The 19,575-nt window shown below is 42.6% G+C and overlaps 1 protein-coding gene across 1 annotated transcript in view; it reads left to right on the top strand.

The window, feature by feature from the left end:
• Positions 1–5,007: 5,007 nt before the first annotated feature.
• VAPA (VAMP associated protein A) overlaps positions 5,008–19,575 on the top strand; it is a 28,829-nt gene continuing 14,261 nt past the window's right edge. The window contains exon 1 of the mRNA XM_038175591.2: positions 5,008–5,335. Within this exon, the coding sequence (XP_038031519.1) occupies positions 5,260–5,335 (76 nt within the window). The 5' untranslated portion in view covers positions 5,008–5,259. The remainder of the gene's footprint in view (positions 5,336–19,575) is intronic.

The raw sequence follows: 19,575 nt of genomic DNA, 5'->3' as shown, positions 1-19,575 counted from the left end.
CCAACAGATGCCTAACCTGTTCTTGAAGGTCATTGACTGGGACTCCACGGACTGCCCCTCCAGGCAATCTTTTTCATTAATTATCCTCACTGTTAAGAAGTTCTTCGTATCTGTTCTAAGTCAGCTCTTGCTTCAATCTACTCCCATTACTTCCTGTCCTAGCCAAAGTAAGTAAGAGCAGACTATTTCTTTCTCTGTGCAATGTAAAGCTTTTGATGTATTTGAAAAGTAATATCATACGTGACTCTGTCTTGTTTTTCTTAGCCTAAACAACTTCAGTTTTTCAATCTTTTTTTTTTGGTTTTTTTTTTGGTTTTTTTTTTGGTTTTTGTTTTGGTTTTTGTTTTGGTTTTTGTTTAAATCTGTCTGTGTTCTGGACCTTAGTCACTACTGGTGCTCTCTTCTAGACTCCTTCAACCATCCCACATCTTTCCTGAAGGACAGTGCCCAGAACTGGACATAGCACTTCAATGCAGGTCTCGTCAGTGTTTAGTAAAGGGAAAGCATGTGTCATGCACAGTCTCAGTACAATGCTTGTCTTTTGCACTTTGATACAGCTTTATTACCTCGTGACCCATTAAAAATGAACCTAGGTACGATTGATGGAGGGTACAAAGATGAAACTCGAGGGCTTCTTCGAATCTCTCAGGAGACGCTGAAGGCAGAATTAGCATCATAGAGCTTCTATGCATGTTAGCAGACCAAAGGAAAGGTGAAATTTGAGTCCCAGTTGCCATACGAATTCCCCAAACAGAGACTGAGAAAGCCCATGACTTTGTTGGCATGAATATCAAACTGGAAGAGAGATGTAATGACTGTAGGACACCATCACACTGTTTCTGATGGATTTCTTCTCAGGCTAAGACTGTTATTTAATACAGTTTTACTCTTGGTAAAAAAGAAGGGAGTTTCAACTATGTACTTGTATTTGTATGCTTATCTATGCATATTTTATTTTTGGCTGCTTTTCAGCATAGCTTGTACATTTTTAGAAATGCAACACCAGCAAACAACCACCAACACATTACACATTCTATATTTTGTATATTCAATAGTCTCATTACATCCCTCGTGAATATATGTGGACTGTAAGAACCAATTATTGAAAACAGTATTCAGGAATCCATTTCCTCAACAGCTTGGTCTTTTATCAAAGGGCTAATGGCTCTTAGCACATTTGAAATTGGCTCGGGACTCATTCGGTTCTTTAAATGCTACTTTAAACCAGAAGAACAAAATACCATTTTTGTCTCGTTCCTACATAAGAAAATGGTCTAAGGATTTTTGTGTTCAGGAGAACAGAAGCAGGTCCAAAATATGAAACATATGCCCTTTTTCTTCTTTTTTTTATTCTTTCTTTTTTTTTTTTTTTTTTTTTTTCCCACTACAGCTATCAGAAGGCGGTTGTAAGTTATTAGTTTTTCTCTACTTGTATATTCAACATGCGTCGTACATTTTTCTAATAATGTCACTAGGAAGAGAAATACACTTTAGTTGAACAAAGTTGGTGATACTCAGCTAAGATCTACTTTTCTAGCCTGTGGTAACATTTGAATAATGCCATAAATCTTCAAAAAGGCAGGGACTGTGATTTTACCTTTGATTTACAATATAACAAGTGAGCGGGCCTAAAATTATATATGGAACTCATTAGCAGCCACGTAAATTATGACTAAAGCCTGCTGTAATCTATGTGTATGCTATGAATAGTTTTGTATTTCAGAAGATAAATTGCAGCACCAAGAGGCCAGGTATTTCCTTAAAGAGAAATTCAAACACACTCTTACCTTTATAGTTTTGCTTTGCAATTTTCACTGACTTGACAGGGCAGGATACATATGTTAGCCCAGTGAGTGAGATGGAGAGTTTTTCCATTAACGTGACAAGTAATGTGGTACTTGGTTGCTCTTCCTGACAGTCTTAATAACACCAAGGAATTGCAAAGAAAGTCGTGATATTGTTTTACTGCAAGACGTGCAAGTTCCAAGTTGGGGGGGGGGGCACTGAATAAGCTAGCCGAATAATAAGCAGTGGAAAACTGTATTATGAAACCAAGTCTACATTGATACTTCTTGGGTATAGAGAGGGCTCATTTAATATTTAAAAGCAAACAGTTTTGAAAAATGTCAAGCCATCATCGAACTGAGATATTATAACAATAATACTGAATTCACAGTGTGAACAAAAAAACCCCACACAAACAGTAAGATCTACAAATACACAGGACAAATGTTAACCTTAGATTAAGCAAATGTTAGCCTTTGGCAAGCACTGATGAAGATACTAGAGGTACTTCTGGAATAACATTGTGATCTCACTGAAATCGGTGAAGCTTTGCTATTGACTGCAATAGCTCCAAAATTTCATTCCTGAACTCTGCTATGAGGTGTTAAAATAAAATGAATCACATGTTGGAGAAAGTTGCCAGATACTGCTAATCAACAGCACAGGTTTTGTTTAATACAAAAATTAACATCCTTTTAGGTGAAATAAAAACATTAGATCAGAATTGATATTAAATGCAACAAAGCAGATGAATGCATTATTAGGGTTGTAAATGTGCTCAAGCAACAACAAAATTAAAAATACACGTTCATAGATAATTACCATTAACGCACCCATTCTGTGTTCATGTACTAAGTTGGCCATTGCTATAACCCGAACTAACCAGATTCAAGCTCTGAGCCAGGCTGCCAGGGAGGCTGTGAAATCTCTGTCCTTGGTGGGTTTAATGACTCCACAGGACAAAGCCCTGAGCAACCTGGCCTGAATTCAGTTTCAACCCTGCTTGGAGCAGGAAATTGAACTACAGCCCTCCTGGGGTCCCTTCCAGCCTCAATGGTGCTGTGATGCTCCCTCTGTGAGCAATAACATACTTGAGGCCATGGGCTATCATTCATTCATTCACTGCCTCTCAATATACTGGTGATAAGGATTAACCCAGTCCTCCCCCAGCTTGCACACATCCATTGATGTTCAGATACATCTAATATGCAGCAATGTGTAAGAAGGTGTTTGCAGTAGATACCATGCATGGGATAACCTGTAAGACCTATCATATTTGAAAGAGATTTAAACTTCTGATAATCCTCATAGGCTCTTATATAAGGAACGTATAAAAAAATTAGAAAAACAACTGCCTTCTAAATCTGGGTAGAAGAAGCTTCTCTTGAATTTGTGCTTCTTACTGTTATTTTTTATAGTCCATTAGAAGGAGAGAGGACAGAACCTTTGGTGGCATTTGGAGTTTCACAGCAGTTCCTCGTGTCTTCATTCGTTGAAAGCTGAGACCCAGAAATTCTTGTATATAGTTATCAAGTGATCCTGGAGCTGAATTATCACTTCTGAGAATGTATGCCGTGGCTTAATCTTTGGTGGATTCATGAAGAGAAATGAAGAAAGAGTGGAGGTAATACAGTAAGTGCCCACATTAACAGAAGAAGAACAATATACTACGATATATTAAAAACCCCTTCGTTTCCCAGTTTATCTTCTGGATCCCAAGGTAAGAATGTATAAACAGAAGGAACATTAGTTTTGATAACCAAGCCCAACAGAGCATCAGACAATAACTCTAAATAATCCACTGTAAATAAAAGAAAGGACACAGTTGAAGATGTTGTTTTATGGGTGTCATAAAATAAGCATGTAGCTGGAAAACTGCAGTTGCAGACCTCTAGCAATGTTTACATGTATATGCCACATAACTGCACCTACTGAAGCCAATTCCAGTTACGTAAAAGTATTCTGAAGTGCTTTTCTCCAGCACGTCTCACTTATTTCTTCTTCAGAGGGTGATGGTATTAAAACTCACATTGGTATTTGCTCTTGGCAAGAGGGACACGGAGGAAAGCGCAGAAGGAATTAAGGCGGCAGGCCTGGCAGTGGCAGGCCCGGAGCAGAGGCAGACGGCTGAAATGGAGGGTAAAGGCCCTGCTGGGGCCAAGGCAGAACCCGAACCTAAATTACTCAGGGACCTCCCCTACTTAATGGCCTCAAAACCATTCTCTGTGTTTGTAGATGTGGTAGAGTTATTCACCAAGGACATGATGTGATCCATAACTCATACTGTGGTGAGCTGGTTTTGCAAGTAAAGCACTCCAGTCATTTTGATTTATTTACTCTTGGGGCATATTTATCAAACAGGCTTTTACGTCCCCATACGTGTTCATAGCACACCTCCACCAGATTGCAAGAGAAGAAAAATAAACATGTTACTCCTTCTGACTTCATTTCCATCACCTGTACTCCAACCTTGCACGAATACAAGCTTGATTACATATCTTAGGGCCAGATTTTTCTGAAGTTAGATGTAGGGGTAGGAATCATCAAGTTTAGGATGGATTTGTGGATTTGGATGTTTTCTCTCTCTCTCTCTCTTTTTTTTTTTTTTTTTTTTTTAATTTTTGTCACTGGTGTATTCAAATACCTGAGTATATGACATCCACTTGAAAATACGGTATTAATGAAAAGACCTATGATGAAAACGGTGCCTGACAAAAAGGGCAAGGAGGATGGTTAAAAATCCCTTGTTCCATGAGCTCAATGTCTCTTGCCATAGAGCCCATATTACTATCCCCAAGCCTTCAAAACGATGTCTTTCAGCCAAAGACAGTGTTCCTGCTTTATGGTAGATTTTGGCAACGTCCTGGGCTGGGTGTTGCCAGCGCTAAAGGGGACTCCCAGCGTGGTGGAGCCACCCTGGTGCTGGCCAGCAATGATCCTGAGGCGGGGACCAGGAGTGAGCTTTGAAGAGCCCAGCCCCATCAGATTTTCAGACCTTCTGCCCAATTCGCCCACCCCTCATTTCCAAAGGGAACCAAAGCGATTTTCTGGTTTCTCCCATTTGGAGAACGGGGCTCTCTGAAAAGACTACACCCCCCAGCATGCCCCGCCGCCCCCTCCCTCCGCGCGGCATGCTGGGAGCTGTAGTCCCCATTTCTCCCCAGCGCCCCTGCGACGGGCCCGCAGCTGTCAGTGGGCGGGCGGCGAGGGAGGCGAAGGAGCGGCCGGGCGCATGCGCGCAGCGGCCCCGCCGCCTCCGCCGCCGTCGCCCTCGTGCCGTTGCGCCGGGAGGGCGGCGAGCGGCTGCTGGGGCTGCGCTGCGCTCCGAGCCCCCGACAGGGAGCGGCGCCGCCGCCTCTCCTCCTCCTCCTCCTCCTGCTGCTGCCGCCGCTGCCACCGCTCCTCCTCCTCCTCGCCCTCCTCCTCCTCCTCCTCCTCCTCCTCCTCCTCCCCCCGCCGCAGCGAGCGAGCGAGATGGCGGCCGCCGGGGCTGTGGCGAAGCACGAGCAGATCCTGGTGCTCGATCCGCCCACCGACCTCAAATTCAAAGGTGAGGGGCGGACGGGGGCAGCGAGCCCAGCACAGCCCAGCACAACACAACCCAGCGCAGCCCCAGCTCTCCGGGCGTCCCGCTCCGCTCCGCCGGGAGCCCCCGGGACGCGGGGAGGGGAAGGGGAAGGGGAGGGGGGGGGGGGGGGGGGGGGAGGGCCGGGGGGCGCCGCTGAGGCGTCCAACGGGCCCGGCCGCCGCCATCTTGCGAGCCCGGCGCGGCGCGGCCCCGCCGTGGGGGTGTCCCGGCGGGGGGCAGCCCGCGGCCGCGCCGGGGCCATCTTGCGGCGTGGCGCCGCGGGGACAGGGCCCCGCCTGCCCTCTGCCGGGCCTGGGCGCTGCGGGAGGGAGGGGAGGGGAAGGGGAAGGGAAGGGAAAGGGGAAGGGAAGGGGTGCCTGCCTGCTGCAAGTTTGTGGTGTCATGTACCCCCCCCCCCCCCCATTATAAACACTATCCCCTCAGTTTATTTGTTATACTCAGCGAATGCTCCAGTGTTACAACCGGTGATGTTCGGTTTTTATTTATTTTTTATTCCCCCCCCCCCCCCCCTCCTCAAACCTGTCAGTGTGACCAGGGCTTGAGATCCTGCGCTCGGTGTCAGCGCGCCTACTTGCATAATCCCCCGTCTCTGTTTCACGCTCTGTTTTCGTGTAGGCTCGTTTTTCATCATCCCGCCCCCCCCCCCCTCCGAGCAGAGTTTATGATGCAAAAATCTTTAAGTGGGCAAGAAGAAGGTTATGTCTACGTTTAATCCGAACGCTGTATTTCCCCAAAATACCTTTGGCTGGCCTGGCTTATAGAAATAAAACTGGAGCCTGGTGCATCAAAGGGATTTTTAACAAGCTGTACCTGTTTTATCAGTCCATCAAATCCATTAAAACCCGAATTCTGTTGGATCGCACACCTTAATTTATTGATAGGTTCAATTTATAAATTGCACATTCATCGATACAGCCAACACCGTAGCGGGAAGTTATTTATTTATTTTTTTTTCACTCGTGTTGTTAAAATGCTGCCAGGTCTGCACTCAAATTTCAATGTACTGCATTATTCTTGAGAGAACAGGTCGGAGGAAAATGCCTTTTTTTTTTTAGCTACTGCGTCTAATTTGGAGCTTGCAAACATTGAGTTGTCTTCAAGCTGGAAGCAGGCTGTATTTATGTGATACGGAACTGCTGGTTACAGGGAACACAGAGTAAATACTAGATTTACAAATTGTCAATAGGAAGCCGTTGTCGATCAGTAATCCTGATTGTGCTGTGTGTTCAGGTATTTAGAGCGCAAAATGCCTATTCTTTAAGCATAAACTTTGCTTTCAGGCTAATGCATATAATTAGGACAATTTCTGTAGAGCAGACGAAGCAAAACCAAAATCTGAAGCATAATGAGACTGCAGTCTTAATATACCATGGAAAACACTCTTAGTATATCATTACCTCAATACCTTATAGAAAGAGATGCCTATTAAAAGAGCATCGAGTGCTTTCTCAGTCAATATTTTCCAGCTGCTTGTTGTTCTGAGGTGTACAAAAAGGTCTGTAGGCCACAAGCAGTAATTCAGTTCTGAAGTGGTGTTGCATCGAGGAGTGCAGTAGTGGCAGAAGGGAATTCCGAGTGTTATCTTTTAAAAATAATTGGTTACTAAGAGGGTGTATGACTCAATAACTGTAACTTAATCGTAAGTGTAGGAAAATCATATGACCTTGGTTAAAAAAAAAAGTGTGTGTTTTTTTTTCAATGTAGCTGGTAATTCAAAGTTATCTTACTGGGAGAATTATTATTACCCATTATTATTATTGTCCTACTGTTGATGTATGTGTAACAGAGATCCAGTTTAAGTCTAAACATCTGAACAGAACAAATAGTTCTGCGGGTTTTCTTGCCTCACAGTGTGGCTCGTAATGAATTTGCTGACCTTTAGGGTATCAGCAAAATGTGGTAGTATGCGTTTATGCAAACAGTGACTTAAATTAAAAAGACGGTAGGACTTACTGTAAGGAGCTCTTGTCAAGGTTTAGAATTCATCAGTGTCTGATGAAACTCTTCTTGGTTGGTTATTATTATTTTTTAAACTACTTGACTCAAACAGCAAAAATAAGGGCTGTAATGCCTCTCTGCTGAATTTTATTCCATGCAATTAGGAGGGAGTCTGAAAAAGTGTATCCCATGGTGGTTAACGCATTGTGTATTTCCCCTTGGTGACTGGCAGATTAGGATCCTGTTTTTCTAGTACCTTGCATTCCTAGATGTTTCAGCCATCGATAGCATTTTGGAGTGATGACTGATTTCTTCTGCCTTTATGATACTTGGGGTTTCTCATGGTTGTGGAACCATCAGGAATACCAAAGGAGAGTCACAAAACAAGGAAGTTTCAGAGTGTCGTACAAATGTAGCAAGGGAAAAACTGTTCTTAAAAGGTATGAGACTAAGAGGCAGTAGATAAGCTACATGATAATGCTTTCAGAGACTCAGAGAGCACTGAGAATTTGACTTGTGGTTCTTGTCTGGTGGTCTTCAGCCACATTAATCCTGGAGGTTTTTTTCCTTCTGTATTTCCTAATCTGATGTATTTTGTTTAGCTTTCCAAATCTGGAGCTATTTGGATTTGTCTGGGACCAGACAGGAAGAGTTGAAACATGAGACAATTAAAAGCAGCTAGTTTGGAAGGTGGCACATCTTCTGCCTCTTGTTGGGGTCTGTTCTCCTGACTTGTGCACATAATCGTCTGTAGCCTTAGTTTAGTGGAGATTATGGTAGTTTGGAATTGGTTCCTTGTGAGTAAATGCCTTTTTAAAAAAGGTACTTTACAGTTGTGTAGTGAAGTAGCAGCGCTTGAAATTTTCAATTCAAAGCTTTCTAGCATTGTTATGGAAACTCAGTTGGTCTTCTTTAAATCAAAGAAGTCAATTTTGCATCTGTGAGTAACTTGTATTTAAGTTGGTCTTGGATGGTGGTCCTTTTTCGAAAAACATTCTCCAAATCTTTACATCAGTCATAAGATGTGCTTTTGCAACATCTAATTGAAAATCAACACTAGTTGATTTGATGAGCCTTGGAGGATCAGCAGACAGCATTTAGAGTTTGCATCTCATGTGCTTCAGAGGTGCCTGACTAGCAATCATATCAGATGTTACAAAAAGGTATGGATATTCTAACTTGATAGCCTTTATTGAAGTTCTTGCTTACAAGTGTATGAAATTGTTTTGCTGCCTTTGTAAAGGTCTCAAAATAGAGGCACGCTTTTCCATTTCTGTTTTAATTTATTGAGGTTAGGAGTAAGTCAGCAAGTAAGCAGCCTGAGATCAAATTTTGTGAATGTTAGTGTACAATAAAAGTTCACTTCTGTGGTTTGAGTCACTGGACGAGGTAGAACATGATATTTCACTTCTGATTATTAATCTGATTCATGCCTTAGGACTGTTAGTACATTAAAATCATCTTTCAGCTGGTATAGGTTCAAACAGCTCTATCCAGGTAAGGCAGGCAGCACCTTACTTAGACAGCTCATTCTGATGTACGGATTTCTGTGACCTTTTAAATCATACGAAAATATTGCTGTGGATTATTTTATAATCATTACACTGCTTTTGGTAACAGTGAAAGCCATGGGGTGTGTGTTGCTGCAAATCGAGAAGGTGGAATTTAAAGGTAAAAATAGCTCAATGTTAAATCTATCCCCGGCCCTCAAGATCTGTTGCCAGAATTGGCCCAGGACACCTTTAGTGTAGGCTGGGTTTGGACTTCTCAAATGTGATCTTACTTGTGTGGGTCTTGACCAGACCAAGAACACACAAACTCACCTTATTCACAGTAACAGTGAATTCGTGATGTCCCAGCTTTCTAGGATAGGTTAAGAAACAAAACCCAAAGGTGATTGGGATGTCAGTTTTGTGGGATCTTCATTCTAGAACGTTTTTGGAACTGAACAGGGAACCTGCAGAGGGGACGAAGTGGCTGTAACTGAGCACTAGCACAGCTGTGACTTTCTGATGCTTTGAGATGATTCCATTTAATTTAATACATTTTTTTCTGGATGAATATCATATGGTGACAAAGATGGAATATCCCATAGAATGATTTAGCATTCAACAAGTGGTCTTTGCCTCTTTATTTTATGATAAGTATTAATGAAACATATGACACAAAATGCTTAGTGGGAATGTGTTGAGGGAAACAAAGAAAACTTTTTTCTGTATTACACAATTTATTGCTCATGAGCTGGCAATGTGTTAGTACTTAGGTCTCTACCACAGTGTCAGGCCACGTTTAAAACTGACTGATGAACAGGGTCTGTGCTGGGCTGTGAGGTCAGGTGCATTGTAGGTGCTAGATAAAATTCAATAATGGATTTTTTTTTCTGTGATGAAAGAAGATGACAGCAGTACAGATTTGGATGTTTCATCCTTTTCCCTTCAGTTCATAAGACCTAGCGTTGCACCTTCAGTAAACTGAGAAGCACTCCCCAAAGCACTCCCCACCTTGTGCTTCTCATCAGTATGAAAGCTTCCCCTTTATGTTGTAATCAGGATGAAGTGCCTACTCCCTCTGCTTGTTGACAGCTGAAGCCAGTGTTCTAGAACACTACAATACATCATAATATAAAAATAATGCATCGCATGCAAATGTTGTACCGTTGCTTAAGGCCAAGTCGAGAAGCAGAACCTTGCTGTGAACAGGAGGAGTTGTTTTATGCATCAGTTAATAGGGCCGAATATTTAGTGCACTGGCTGTTCTCTCTGGTGGTGTAAATTGTTCCTGCTTTGTCTCGGTGCGGTTTGTGAGTGTGCTGTTCTTCCTCACCTTGTGTCTTTGGGAGAGGTTTGTTAACCGGACCTTTGCAAACATCAGTCATTAAAGGGTTATTACGCACTCGGCTTACAAGCCGTAAATTTGAGTTGGAAAAGACTGCTGGGGAGAATTTACTATGTGTGGAGTGGAAAAAAGAAATAAATCACTGAATAATTAGATAAGTGTTACATTTCCCAGTGTGGAAGTTGGCTCATCTGACAGTAAAAGCCTTGCAATTTGACAAGTAAATATATATCAGCTAATTGCTTAAAAAAAATAAATCAGCAAAATTGCTGTAATAAGGTAATTTCTGATGTGGTATTGTTGAAAACAGAAACGCCAGTTGGAACTTCAGTAACTTTATTTTCCTTACTGTGGTGAGACTTTATCTGATGCATAATCATCTTGACCTCTTCAGCTTCTCTTTCCTTTCAGCGTGTTGTTGAATAATAAAGTTATTTCGTTGCATTGTAAATTATTGGGTAACGTAGGTGTGGACCCGATAGCTCAGATACTTTGCTAAAGGTTACCCTGGTATAGGACTTCAGGTGTTTGCTTATGAAATAATATGAGGAAGGAAGAAAAGGAAAAGAGAAATAGTTTTCTGAATTTTTAAAAGATAGTCACATCAGCTTTTTCCCTCCCGTTTCTCAGGGTGTGCTCTGGCTTGTTGTAACGTTCAATTTGACACTTCAGTGCTTGACTAGATCTGACCTAAATTGTATGCAAAGCCTCGGAGGAAAGAATAATTGAAGACATGGGGGTAAATGGAACATGGAATAAAACGCAGCGTCGGTGTCCTGGGTAGCGTGTGCCAGTCTGGTCTGAGAGCCGCTTCCTGCTCTGTGCCTCTCCTTTCAGCTCTTCTGTGTGCCCCTGCTGCCCAAACACTTGGGTTTTCTGGATGGCATTAGGTTATTTGGTACAGCGGTGTCTGCGGAGTACATAATTAAGTTGCAGGTAAGCTTAAGATGGAGAAGGAGCAAGCTGTAAAATGAACTGCAGCACAGCTGTCGGCCTACTGGAGGCTTAATAAAGCCATTTCCAAAGGGTGGCCCAGTGTCGTGTTTGAACTTGGCTCAGTGACTTCTTTAAAGGCCTTGGTATGTGTGGGGTTGTGCTGGTGGAGCTCCCTGGGGATGCAAAGTAGGAGATGTGAGGAATGGTAAAAAAGTGTGTGTTTGGTGTGTGCTAGGGATAGACCTGCTGCTTGACTGTTCCTGTTGGGAGTGATGAGCGAGTAAGACTAGAGACCAGTACTTAGTCACAGGCTTGTGTGAGTGTGACGAGGCATGAAAAAGGGCAAATATGAGGCTGTAGTACAGTTATGAGGGAAGCTGTAATGTCGTGGTGCATGGCGTTGATGAGGCTTTATCTGAGTACATCCCTGGCAGCAGCCTGTTGGAGAGAGCACACCCAAGTGGGAATGGTGCAAAGGCAGAGTTACTGACAGACGAAGCAGAGTAGCACGGTTTGTCTCAGCAAGGTGAAGACTGCAAGGGATCTGATCGCTGTCATAAATACATCAAGAGGTAGGCAGCGGGGAAAAGAGAAGCTGTGCAGGTGGAAGGGTAGGACTGGTACAAAACCGAGTTGGCATCGAGTGGCTATGAGTGTGTTTAGGTCAGTAGAAACCACTTGAATTTCAAACCTGAATCATAGCAATCGGAACCAACTTTCTAAAAGGAATTGCGGGCAGAAATACCCCTCAACTCGTTTTCACTTCATCAGATACCATCTTACAAAACGATTTGTTTCTCCTGGGCTTTAGAAAGCTTCTACTTGGTCATGAGGTTACAGTGTTCCTAATAACTTGGTAGGACTGTGGTGGTACTTTGTGGCACGCTTCACCTAGAAGCTGATATGTTGTCGTACATTTCAAGGCATTAGAAAAGCTCAACAGAGATGTGCAGGGCTGGATAGCATTCAAAGGTTTTTTTATTTGTAAGAAGGGATGTTCATAAAAATAAGTCATACACATAGGAGTTAGTGCTCCATATGTGAAGTAAACTTAGGAATTAGAATGCGCGGGAGTGTGATGTTAATTTAATAAGGCCGCTAAGTCTAATAGAGCAAAACTAAAAGTTGTTAGGGTTTTGTTTTGGACACGTGCAAGATGTCGTTTCACTTCCATGTTGAGGCTCTTGCTGCTGCTGTGGAAGTGAGCTGCCCGGTCCTGCAGTGGGGCTGTGTCTCTCAGCATGATGCTGTGATGGGAAGATAAGGGAGGGAATGGGGTGTGGGATCTCGTCAGAGCAAGGGGGTTGTCACCACGTCCAGCTGAAAGCAGATGTTTGTTTCCTGAGTAACGGTGGGGTCTGGTGAACTTGGCTTCCAGAGAGGTGAGACGTTGGAGGCCTGGGCTCTGCTTCTGAAGAAGGAGAGGTCACCCTGAGATTGGAGTGGGCTGCTCACGCCTTTGGGAGGTGGCCCAGCACTAGCTGCATCTGCACGCTGAGCATTTTAATGCCTGATACGTGAGCCCGTTTAGCTGGGTGTGCCTCTTCTGTGAGGCTGGATGCTATTTGTGCTACATTTATTTATCAAAATTACTCCGTTGTGCTGTTTGGATACTACCTTCAGGGAAACTGGTGAAAAGCAGGAGGGTTTTGGTGTTCTGAAGCATGTTTGAGTCCGGCTTCTGATGTCCAGTTCTTTGAGCACACAGCTTTTGGTCAAGCCTGCAAGGAAATCAGCCTTGCTGCAGCATACTGCGTGCCATTGCAGCTGTCAGCTGAGATAATTACACATTCTGATTACCGCTGGATGGTTTGAAGTGTGTCTTGAATATTGTGATTCAGATCAGACAGGTGTATCCAATTGGAGGTTGGGTAGTTGAGCTGCTGTATGCTTGGAAATTTTAAGCAGCAGATCTGGCTGTTTCAGCATCCCTGAAAGCTTCTTTAAGCAGGTTAAAATACAAAGAAAGTTCAAAGGAAGAAAGGGGACAGTTACTTGTGTATCCAGCTCTATTGTTCAAATGGGCTACTGTTCTTTGAAATCTAAGAGCCTCTGTAATTATCAAATTCATTAGTTATCTTGCCTCATCCAAGTAAAGAGTTGCTCCAGCAGGAAGGGGTTATGACGCAGCCCTTACTGAACTAAATTGCTTGCACATATTACTAGTTGTTTCAGGACTTTAAGCATCATTTGCTCTTTTAAGTGTTCATATTTATCAGTAGTAAAATATTTCTACTGCTTTTTTTTTTTTTCAACAGAACACTTTGGGGTGAATAATGCTTTATTGCTAGATTCTTAAGACTTTATCCTAGTAGAGTTATGAGCTACCAGTTTTAGTATGCTTAGCATGTCTTGTGTAAGAACAACAGTACAACCAACCAAATGGAGCTAAATTGCAAGTCGGGAATTCACAATAACCTGGAGGTTAAGTTGAAGTAGCAAGCTTGCCTTTGACACCGGTAACATGGCATTTATTCGATAATGGGACTCTTTCAGTAGGGAAAATATCAAGAACAGACATAAACAGACTTAAAACCTAGATCTGCTAGGTTTTAAAGCTTAAACTAAACCACGGGCATTAATGTCTTTGGATGAAGTTATTCTGTGTTACGTCGTGTTATTGGTAGTGCTGTTGAGTCTAAGGAAACCTTTGTCCATATTTACCTTTAAGTGCAGGACCATCTCCTTTTAGCCTGTATTCTTGCCATTCTGTAAAGCAGATAATGTTCTGTTTACCAGAATTCATGATAGTCATCTATGGCTGCACTTTACCCTTGAGATGGATGCTCATTGTGTTTTTACCATGTTTTTTTTTTTTTTTGGCCACTAACAGCATATCAGGAACAATCTGGGGTGAATGTGAAATTCTGATCCCGGAAGAAAATACAAGGAGAAAGAATGTTTGTTTTGTCTGGTTTGAAATGCTGCTGTATTGTGTTCCTGTCTTTTCTCTGTCAGAAAGGCAGGCAACAGATCTCAATTCCCATTTCCCTTCCAACAGCCCCTGGTGAGAGCATGCATGTCAGCATGGGTTCAAGCACCTCTAGTAAGCTGTATAGCCTTATATATATGCTCTCCTCGCCGCTTTGACAGAGGAATACAAGCTCTTTTAGGATTAAAAATGGGCATTGTCTGAGCATTTTTTTTCTGAAGAAAAAATCTTTGACAGATCTCTACCATCAGTGTGCTGGTGTGAGGAACACAGATAATATCTGTTGTTACTCCATGATGAACAGTGCTAGCCTGGAATCAGCCTGCTGGGGGGCTGTGGATGTTGAGGCCTGTCAGCTTTCTTATAAAGGTTTTTTTTTTTTTTTTTTTTTTTTTTTGTTTGGACCGTGGTATTTATGTGCAGATTGGTGATAAAATTAAGAGTTATTTCTCAAGTGCCAGGGTAGCATAAGAAGAGAGAGAGCCTGTATTTTTGCTCTGATATATGGATACGTACCTGAGAGCAGTGACTATTTGTAGATACTAGTAATCTTGCAACTTCATCCACTGATTATTCCTCATCGTTCAGAGTTATAATGCTGAAGTATTAATTCATGAAACCTAAGCTATTACGCTTTGTAGACCATGAATAAATTTAACACCGGTGATTTGTTAGAGTAGGAATTTTTCTTCCAGCTGAGTTTATAGGATATTTGAATGATCGTGGTTTTGGTATTTCAAGAGAAAAAGGAATGATGTTCCTTGAAAATAACTGTTATGGATTCTTTTTAGATGGTTTTCACAAAGATTTGAATATTAATTGCTTAGAAGTCGTTTATGGAAAGAAACAATATTTTCTTGCTCGTATTTTTTTGTGCCAGCTCTTTCACATACGCTTTTTTTCAGAACTATGAAATCCCATTTGAAGCAATCAAATGCTTTGTTTATATTTTAAGTGTGCTTGTCTGACAGTCAGGTAGTTCAAATCGCTACTGGATGCTGGTCTTTCATTTTTAGACATCTTGCCTTCATTTTTTTCACTATTGTTTTTTGTTTGCCAGTAATACGCAATTTTCAGCTTAATTTTGGCATTTCACCTTTTTTCTTTTCCTTCTCATTATATCTTTTAAAATAAATATGCTTCTGTAGTAGAACCTGAAATAGAAATGTTTCTAGGGGCTTCTAAAATAATTGGATAAACTTAAGAGGAAAAATCTGGAGGTGAAGAGGGCAGGAGTGTTCTTTGTACAGGGAAAGAAAGCTGGAGTATCAGACTGTAAGCAAAGCAGAATGAGCTGCCATCTCCAAGTCCTTTGTGAAATAACTCTTATTTTTAAGTTACTGCAATCAGTATTCATATATTTGAAGACGGTAGACACAGCACAAAGGCTATTTCAATCGATTTAAAACCAAAAGAGAAACACCTTAATACATACAGCCCTTGATGTCTCCTGGTGCATTGCACACAGTGTCAGTGCGTTGTGGGTTGGACATCACTGAGCATCTGTCCAGCCCGTTCTTATAACAGAGATTTTTTTTGTTGTTCTGGTGTAACTCCTTTTTAAAAGGACAGCGAGTCTCTGGAAATACTTCTGTTTATGATGCTTGTCCCAGATGCAGATATTCACTGATCGTTTGTGAGCTCCTTAGTATTCCCAGAGCATCTCCTAGCTCAAGGGCAGTCCATCCCGACAGATAGGCAGTCAGGTAAAATGCACAGGGACCTGTGTGGATGAACGAGGTGTTCCTGGCCAAACTCACATGCAAAAAGGGAGCTTACAGAGGGTAGAAGCAAAGGCTGGGTGACCTGGAAGGAGCACAGAGTGGTTGTCCTAACATGCAGGCATTAGGTTAAGAAGGCTTAAGCCCAAGTGGAATTGAGTCTGGCCAGGAACGTCAAGGATGACAAGAAGGGCTTCTGTAAATACATCGGTGACAAAGGGAAATGTGTGCCTACTGCTGAAGGAGATGTGGGACCTGGTTACACAGGACATGTAAGAGGCTGTGTACTTAACACCTTCTTTGCCTCAGTCTTCATTACCAGAAGTCACCCTTCAGGAATCCCAGAGACCAGGGAGAAAATCTGGAGCAAGGAAGACCTACCTGTGGTGGAAGAAGATCAGGTCAGGAAATACTTAGGCAAACTGATGGGATGCACCCAGGGGTGCTGAGGGAGCTGGCAGATGTCATTGTGGGGCCACTCTTGTAATTTTTCATCAACCTGCTGGTCAGGAGAAGTGCCAGGAGGCTGGAGGAAAGCAAATTTCACTGCCATCTTCCAGAAGGGCAAGAAGGAGTTCCCAGGGCACTACAGGCTGGTCAGCTACGCCTGGATTCCTGGGAAGGTGATGGAACAGCTCACCCTGGAAAGCATTTCCAGGCATGTGAAGGGCAAGAAAGTTAAGTCATCAGGAGTAGTCAGCATGGGTTCACTAAGGGGAAGTCACGCTCGACCAACGTGGTAAGCTGCTAGGATGAAGTGGCTGGTCTGGTGGAGGAGACCAGACTGCCCAACTTGACTCTCGTGCGCCGGACAAAAACTACCCTGCCTGAGTACGTTTCGGGGAAGGTACCTTGAAGCCTTCTGTATAGATTGCTCCCAGAATTGGGAAGGTGAGGAAAAGACAGCATTGCATTTAGAGCTTGGACAAATAATTCTTGAAGTTAATGCTGCAGCTCATGCTTTTTTAGAAGTTAGTAGTCTTTTTGCTTGTTTGTGTGCTTCCTTATGTATACTTGTATTTTTTTTTTTTTGGATATGGCTGAATACTTTAATGTGCCAGTTTACAGCTTAAATAATCTTCAGTTCTCTGCATGAAATGGAGTGCCTTTGGCAGTCAGCTTAGGTATTTAGCTTTCTATAACAGTTACAGTTCAGTGTCTTAAAGAGAATAACATACTTACATATAAGCTGTTTCATGGAAACTGCTCTTCAGTGTTTTTTTTTTTAAATAAGCATGCTTATTTTTGTACAAGCTGCTGTAATTTTATACAATGATAAATTGTTACCTAATTTTAGGCAGGGGAGATGCTGTGTAACAGGGTCTCTGTATACGTTCTGCTAGCTGTTCTAATTTTGAAAGGCTCATCTAAGAACCAAGCCTGTCCCCTCCCAGAAATTCTTCCAGTTCATTTGTGCTGTACTGTTAACGAGCAGATTACTGGCTGTAATCTCAGATCTCCCCCGTGGGTACCACGGACTGAGGAGACTCCTCTCAGCTCATTTTTCCCACTCTAGCAAGGCACATTCATGTCACCCTTTTCCCTTGATATTCGACCTTTCTGGGCAGGAGTAGGGTGCCTTGGTGCTCAGAACCCGGAGACCTGAATTTGAAGAGAAAACATGACAATGTTCATCCCAAAAGATCTTTGTGCAGACCATACCTGTCCTGTAACATCGTGGTTTGGCTTTACTGCAGTGTAAGAGGCTGGGATGTGGCAAGCCAGACAATTTGGGACCGCATTTCAGCAGTGGGAGCTGGCTCTGCAGAATCTGTGTCACTTCCTCCTGCTTGCTAGCTGCTCTAGTCCAAGATACGTGGTTGCCAGAGGCAACCCCGGCATTAATCTCGTGGTGGCTGCACAGGAGGATTGCTGGAAGAGAGATGCAGTGCATTTGTGTTTTTTGGAGCTCTAGAGTTTCTCCGATGTGATGAGGCAGGTGGCTGTCCTTCCTTTCTAAGGCTGCCGTAAGTCAAAAAGACAGGAGAGATCTTGGCGTGGGTCGTCACTGTGCCTTTCAAACCAGTGGGAATTATCTGGCACTTCCACGGCTTTTCTTCTAGAAAGATGCTGGAGTTGGTGTCTCGACTCAGTGCTGCTAAACAGATTTATAAACTCCCAGTCCCCTTTAAAACAGCTCTGCCTCCCGGGAGTTGTTAGATTGGAATCACAGGTTTAAAAAGCAATGATCTCTTGTCGATGTACATCACCGTTACATCGATATAGGTACATCACAGTTAAGTCAGTGTACCTTGAGGATTTTAATGGTTAAATTACCATCCAGCTTCTGGAAACCCTCGTTGCAGATCCAAAAGTCCATGGCCTTCAGTTGTACAAATCTAAGATTAAAAAAAGATAGTTTCCAATGGAAATTGGGCAAAATACAGTAGATGAGTACTCACAAGGTGTTTTTGTGTGCTGGGGGCAGTTATGTGAGTTTGTTACAGGTTTAAGTGCTTAAATAAAACCAACCCAGGTTTAGACTGGGTGTCACAAGTGGCGAGTGAGATACTTTTTTGTGTGTAATAATATGGTAACGTACCGGTGTTTCCTGAGATGAAGTTGGCATGCTCTTGTCCATCTCAGTGCACGCCCAAAATGTGTGTACCTACCTCCTATCTTAGCCTCTGTTCTTTTCTACAGGTTCTTCAGATGTAGTCTGTGTGGTATGGCCCAGTGTTTCTCACTCCTGTTTTTTTCTTGCCCCACTCTTCTAGTTTTTCTCAAAGAAATCTGATGATTTAAGATTTTGTGCTCAGGCTGTAGGTGCCAGCTAGACTTTTATTTCCCCACTCTTTCAAGGGTAGGGTCACATATGTCTGTGTGAATGGAAACTCCAGAATCCCTTTCTGCTCTTGCATGCTTTTTTTTTTTTTTTTGAAGGACATGTCATTCTAATTTAGAACATGCTTCTCCTCACAATGCTAGTCATTTTCTTTTCTTCCCTGATTTCCTGTCCTTGTGTCAGAAAAGTCTATGCCTGCCTACCCATGCTCAAGATCAGTGCTGTCACTGAACTACCAGAACAGCTGGGCACTGCCAGACCAGTGCCATTCAGTCTTATTTTCCTTTTGTTGTCCCTCTGTACACCAGTTTGTTGGGAGCTATTTATTAATTCTGATGGTTGTGAGTCTGGAGAGGTTCTGTAAAGCTTGTCACCTTTCAAGCTTTTGGAAAGCAGGTGAAAGGTAAGGCTGGCAAAAGGGTGCCCAAGGCTTTGAGAAAAGATTTCAGTCCACTCTGGAAGAAGTGTCTGATGCTGAAAAATGTTCCTGAGATCAAGGCTGCTCTTTGGGAAGTGCTGGGGAAATGCAGAGGAGGTCATTACATGTATGTACCTGGAGAACAAAAGCAGGCTTTTTTTCATCTGTGGTGTTAGAACTGCTAGGAAGTATTAGAATAATCCTAACAATGCTTTGACTCCTATCTTGCCTTTATTATGCAGGCTCTGAGAAGGAAGGCGTGAGGGGGCCTTTCATGTCTTGGAACATCTTTTATTTTTTATAAGTTTAAACAAGTTGATCTCGAGTTCCTAAATTCTCTGTTTCTGTGTCTCGAGATAAGCTATTTGAGTAGTAGACCTCCTCCAGTTGGTGACTGTGTCTTTCAAAATGAGCCTCTGAACTGAGCCTTTTTTTCTTAGACCTGATTTTTTCTTGTAGCAGTGGTTGAGAAGATTGCACAGCAGAGCACCTCAGGTTGTCTAGAGTTGCAATTATAGACAAAAAACAAAAGGGAAAAAAAAAGACAAAGCCAAATTCAAGGTTTCCTATGCTGCTGGGCACTGCAAAGGCACTGCCTAGGTGGCTGTAAGTAAAATATTGAGAATTAAGTTCTTA

This window comes from Anas platyrhynchos, chromosome 2 (assembly GCF_047663525.1).
Source record: "Anas platyrhynchos isolate ZD024472 breed Pekin duck chromosome 2, IASCAAS_PekinDuck_T2T, whole genome shotgun sequence".
Classification (NCBI taxonomy): domain Eukaryota; kingdom Metazoa; phylum Chordata; class Aves; order Anseriformes; family Anatidae; genus Anas; species Anas platyrhynchos.
The sequence above is the reverse complement of the archived record's forward strand: the minus strand, read 5'-3'. Positions and strand labels throughout refer to the sequence as shown.